Source organism: Sebastes fasciatus, chromosome 22 (assembly GCF_043250625.1).
Source record: "Sebastes fasciatus isolate fSebFas1 chromosome 22, fSebFas1.pri, whole genome shotgun sequence".
Classification (NCBI taxonomy): Eukaryota; Metazoa; Chordata; class Actinopteri; order Perciformes; family Sebastidae; genus Sebastes; species Sebastes fasciatus.
The window spans coordinates 23,843,404-23,849,267 of record NC_133816.1 but is presented as its reverse complement, the minus strand read 5'-3'; the positions used below and the strand labels follow the sequence as shown (position 1 = coordinate 23,849,267).

Genomic DNA, 5,864 nt, shown 5'->3' with positions numbered 1-5,864 from the left:
CCACTGAGCTGTGTTGGAAGGACTTGACATCCTGGAGCTATGCAGACAATCTGAAGTTCTTCCTCATCAGTACCACTGATGTCCGATATCAACTCAATTCATACTCACTGAGCGGTTATTAATTATCCAGCTGTCATACTTGCTTTCATTCTTATCGTATCTTATCTTTTTGCTCCTTGGGAAAGAGGAAACAAGTTACCATCAGTAACACCAGAATGCATTCTGAATGGTAAATAGTGATTTAAACATTAAACATCAGAAACAGCAGGACTCAGTTCTTCCTGTAAAAACACATGTTGTAATGATCAGTAAACACTGGAGAACATCTCTGTTTGATCTGATCAATCAAACTTTATTACGTTTCTTCTTCTTCTTGTAAATTCAACAACTCAAAATATGTTTAGTTTGAAATGTGGTGAAATATCTGCATTTGTTTTATTGCTATTGTTCATTGCTCTTCATTGTTAAGGCAAAATATCATTCTGAAATGTCAGATATTGAACTAACTTTTATTTTCTATGTTTACTGGATTGAATGTTTATCGGCGTTATTCTATGTTCTGTATTGTTTGTAATTAAATTTTGTCAATATATAATCCCATACTGTAATGAACAGATACAAAGTTAAATACATGTTTGACATTTTATTATCAAGCCCAGATGCTGTACAGTTATATCAGTATATCAACTTCCAAGTATCTATTTTTTTATATTTGTCTCAACTTACACTATATAAAGAAATACTGTCATTTTATATTCATAGAGTGATATTTGTACATTCTTACATTCTTGACTGAAACCACTCAATCTTATTTTTCATTTATATGTTTTCTATTCAAATGAACAAATAAGTCTGTGTTTGTGTTGCTTTAATAAAAAAAAGGAAGTAAAACAGTAAAAGGTTGTAGCTGCAGGTTGTGAATAATAATTCCTGTTCTAAATTGTTGTTCTTTGTCGACCAAAGCTGATCTTCAATATAAATGAAAAAATGAAAAAAGGAAGATTTAAGTTCACATATCGAGGTAAGCACAACAAATCTCAACACAAAAAAAGATAATCATAACTTTGAAGCAGAAATATGTTTTTTTTTTCTGCTTTCTCCTCCTCTTAATCATCTCATGACCTCTTGTTGGGGTCTCGACCTCCATGTTGGGAACCGCTGGTCTACAGTCCTGCTAGCAGCTCTGTGAGGCTGCACTGAGGAACAGCTGCTTTGAGCTAAATGCTAAACCAATCAAACTGTGAACATCTTATTGTTTCTACAGAGCCTCTTGAACGTCTCTTCTATTCATATATTCTCTCATGTGGTTTGTGTCTGAAGAGCTCAAATGATCAGCAGCATCTGTAGAGTCTAAAACTAAACATGGAACAACAACATGTACTGAGAAAACTGTCATCTGGCTTTTTAAAAATAGTCCATGCATCAGTCAGTAGCTCTGTGGTTGTTAACCTTTCTGTGTGTGAGAAAGTCTAACAGCCACTGCAAGTATGAACAAGTAACACAGAGAAGTCTGACACCTTATAGCCAACATGAACAAAGGTCAAAGTAAAGACAGAAGATTAAATGTTAAAACGTCTTTTCTTGATGACCGAACGACCTTTGACCTGTAAACATGAGGACCAGTTATTTCTGCTTGACTCTGAGTTTCCCACAATGCAGTAGTCCCACCAGCAGCAGCAGCAGAGCCACCATCACTATGGTGGACACAGTCCTCAAGACCAGGACCACATGTATGAAGTGGTCTGAGGAGGGACACGTCTCTCTGTGAAGTGCTGCAGAGACAACAGGACACATCTGCTGTAACACCAGGACAGTATTAACAGGACGTAACAGGTCGTCTCTGAGGGCTTTCTGGAGCTTTACTCTGACACAAACTGAAAACTGATCCTCAAAATGACTTTCTTACCTAACCGGCTCTCTGGTGATCCTCCAGCTCCAGAGATGTCACACTTGTAGAGTCCTTCATCAGACCAGGAGACGCTGTGGATGGTCATCTCTCCTGTAGAGCTGCTCCTGATGAGGAGGCCATCTTTATAGAAATCAGCTGTGAGGTTGGAGGAAGTCGTCTTGTTCCTGCAGCTCAGAGTCACATCGTTTCCCTCCGTCACAAGGAGGACAGGACTCTCCAGGATCACTGAACCAGCTGGAAAACAAAGCTTCTTTAGCTGGGCATGAAATGTTATGTTATGTGGGAGTTAGATGAGACAATTGATAAGAGTTTAATGTTGACAAAAACATCTCTTTCATAGAAACGTAAACCTACCAGTGACGGAGATGGTAACACTGTCGCTCCTCTCTCCTCCTTCCGTCTCACACCAGTACTCTCCACCGTCTGCTGGATAGGCTCTATGAATGGTAAAAGCTGCTGTTGGCGTCTTAGTATCACCGGCTGAAATGAAGCGTGCCGTGTTCCTGACCCCTCTCAGCTGAGTGGAGCCATCCAGACCCTCGCAGGTCAAATACACCGTCTCGTACTGAAGGAACTGCAGACTGTTTGAAACGATACGAAAAGCTGCATCTGAAACAGAACAACAGAGATCTGTCTCAAATTAAACACCCAAGATGGACGAAACATGACTTCACAAAATCAAAACAATTAAATGTGCATTCACCTTTTGGGACGATATTGTTTAGATGTGGTCTTTTTTTCAAGAACACACTCTGGTATTCCCCAAATGTGAAACTTCACACACATTTTTACTTCGGCCCGATTCAATGTTTGGTAAATGTTTTAAAAATCAAAAAGGTAGAAACTTATATTACATCATGGAGACGGATATAACTGCTACTTACCGCTGTTCAGAATATGTGCACCCAGAAGAATGAACACAAGCATCACTGGATAGAAAACAGCAGTAAACTGTATATCAGACACAGTGTTCACAGAATATATCAAACCTTTACAGAAGAAACAGAAACCTGAGAGTCAGTACTCACACAGTCTGATGCAGAGAGCTCTAACCTCCATGCTGTCTTGCTGCTGACTGTCTGAGCATCACACTGAAGTTCTGTTTAAGTATATGACAACTTCCTCTTCCTCTTCCTGTCCAGTTCTTCCTGCTAGACTCACAGTGGCTTCAACATACCGTATTCTGCCTGTCTTTGAGTTGTAAGCATTCATTCACAATCCTCTAAGTTTGCTCTCAGAAATGCACACCAGTTAATTAGTATCAGGGAGGGGGGTGAATAGAAAACAACCTTTAACACCCCCAGCAGTCATTATGAGTAGCTTGTTATGCCATTAGGTATGACTAATGTCTCTGCACCCCATTCTCAAATATCAATGCTTGGTCCCCTCAACGTCTGATACCGACGCACCCTTTGGCTTCAAGAACCGGGCTTTTTAACTAACTTAAATATTTTACTGTTCTTTTGTTATGTAACTAACGTACTTTACTAACGCCAGTCATGTAACAGATGTCATGATTTTAACCCAAACCATGATCTTTTCCTAAACTTATCCAAGTACTTTTGTTGCGTAAGTAAACATAAAAACCAAGTAAACCTACGTTGGAACTTTATTTTAAAAAGACACCATGCATGTAACGAGTGGAAACTGACTGATTCATATCAATGTCCATAACCCTATTTTCACAGCTGTATACATAATAATAATAATAATAATAGCTTGGATTTATATAGCGCCTTTCATGAAACCCAAGGACGCTTAACAAAGACATAAATAAACACAACAAATGTAACAGTAGCTAGAGGCCATAGGCCTTGGTGAAGAGGTGGGTTTTGAGGAGTCTTTTGAAGCTGTCCAGAGATGGTGCGTTGCGGAGCTCTATGGGGAGAGAGTTCCAAAGTGTGGGGGCTGTCACACTGAAGGCTCTGTCCCCAAAAGTTCTCATTCTTGTGTGAGGGACGGAGAGCTGACCCGTGCCTGAGGATCTAAGGTTCCGGGGCTGTGTGTAAGGGTGGAGGAGGTCAGATAGGTACTGAGGAGCCAGGGCGTTGAGGGATTTGTAGGTGAGGAGGAGGATTTTGTAGGTGATGACATGACTTCCTATCCTCCACACAATTATCTTATTAACTACTGCAGGTTCAAAAAACCTCATGTTACACCTTTAACTACCTGTCTACTAGCAATGTTTGTTTTTACAGAGTTTGAATACACAAATCACTGTTTATAAATGCTATAATATAGAATATCACTGAACAAATTGACTGTAAATGATGTCAACACATTGATTAGCCTTTGAAATGCTTATGCTGATTAATAATTGCTATTATTATTGCTATTTGTAGGGATTTGGAATGAACAGGTTTGGTTATTAGCAAATTAATTAATAATAATAATAGAATTATTAGTATTACAGTTTTTCTCGATTGTTTACACACATTTTCTGAAAGCATGCCTCATACTCTCAGAACTCTACACACAAATCAAAAAACACACACACAATGGGCAAAACCCCTCAATTCTCCTGCAAAATGAAACTTTACATTCAAAACAATGTTATTTCTTCTCAAAATGGTATTTTGTTTTCAAATGACACACACAAACCATCATATGAATAGACATTTATAAGAACCAGTTGAACACTGATGTGCTCAATGTAAAACACTATGATGAATGGAAAACACTTCTTCTCCATTCATCATAATGACTTAGGCCTTTTTTTTGTTCAGTGTTACACTTACTACAGACAGTACATACATTACTACAGACAGTACATACATTACTACAGACAGCACATACATTACTACAGACAGTACATACATTACTACAGACAGCACATACATTACTACAGACAGTACATACATTACTACAGACAGCACATACATTACTACAGACAGTACATACATTACTACAGACAGTACATACATTACTACAGACAGCACATACATAACTACAGACAGTACATACATAACTACAGACAGCACATACATTACTACAGACAGTACATACATTACTACAGACAGTACATACATTACTACAGACAGTACATACATTACTACAGACAGTACATACATAACTACAGACAGCACATACATTACTACAGACAGTACATACATTACTACAGACAGTACATACATAACTACAGACAGCACATACATTACTACAGACAGTACATACATTACTACAGACAGTACATACATAACTACAGACAGCACATACATAACTACAGACAGCACATACATTACTACAGACAGTACATACATAACTACAGACAGCACATACATTACTACAGACAGTACATACATAACTACAGACAGTACATACATAAGTGTGTTGTAAAATATTTTAGAATATTGTTTTTATACTCAGAACACACAAATACACGGTAACAAATATATTTTATTTTCCCCACAAAAACAATGTACAGTATACATCCCAACCAACACAAAGTTGCACATACAGAGGTCTACATACAAAACAACAGAGGAATTTACTGTATACAGTTACTGTAAAAAAAACTATGCTGCATCCTCTCTTCTGTTTCGGTCTGGCCACAGCACCTCATCCACATCACAAGCAATGTTTGCCCTGGCCAAGCAGCGGGGGAAATATCGCTTAGCATGTCGAATCCAGCCATGAAAAGCATCAACTGATTGCTAATTGTAACACTGTGTGACAGGTGTTTGCCCATGTGATGAGTCAGTGTGCATAGTAGGGCAATTGACTTTAGAATTTTGAATGACAGTGTGTTCCTTGTGAAAACGAGATTTTCTTCATGAAAATTGTGCCAAATGCAGAGAATTGGGCACAACCCTGGAATCAGGGACCAATAACCAAAACGTTCATATAGTCTCATTAAATATACTAAACTATCAATTTGGAACGTTGATTAATAATTAAATTAATAACTATAACCAAAATAGATAGTAAAGGATGAAGGATATCGGAGTTCTTGACA

The 5,864-nt window shown here is 38.1% G+C and overlaps 1 protein-coding gene across 1 annotated transcript; it reads right to left on the bottom strand.

Moving 5' to 3' along the window:
* Nucleotides 1-1,611: 1,611 nt before the first annotated feature.
* On the bottom strand, nt 1,612-3,049 carry LOC141760837 (low affinity immunoglobulin gamma Fc region receptor II-like). The gene is made up of 5 exons (XM_074623929.1): nt 2,938-3,049; nt 2,794-2,838; nt 2,264-2,518; nt 1,907-2,143; nt 1,612-1,772 (listed from the first exon to the last, which is right to left on the bottom strand). Exons 1-5 carry the CDS (start codon nt 2,966-2,968, stop codon nt 1,624-1,626), a joined length of 717 nt encoding a protein of 238 aa, XP_074480030.1. The 5' UTR covers nt 2,969-3,049; the 3' UTR covers nt 1,612-1,623.
* Nucleotides 3,050-5,864: the final 2,815 nt, after the last annotated feature.

Excerpts from the sequence above, each read along its gene's own strand:
- LOC141760837 (XM_074623929.1), bottom strand. The coding sequence starts at position 2,968 with ATGGAGGTTAGAGCTCTCTGCATCAGACTGT. Across the intron at positions 2,519-2,793 it reads TGCACATATTCTGAACAGCG|ATGCAGCTTTTCGTATCGTT; the intron begins GTAAGTAGCAGT and ends GTTCTGTTTCAG. Across the intron at positions 2,144-2,263 it reads TGTTACCATCTCCGTCACTG|CTGGTTCAGTGATCCTGGAG; the intron begins GTAGGTTTACGT and ends TTTGTTTTCCAG.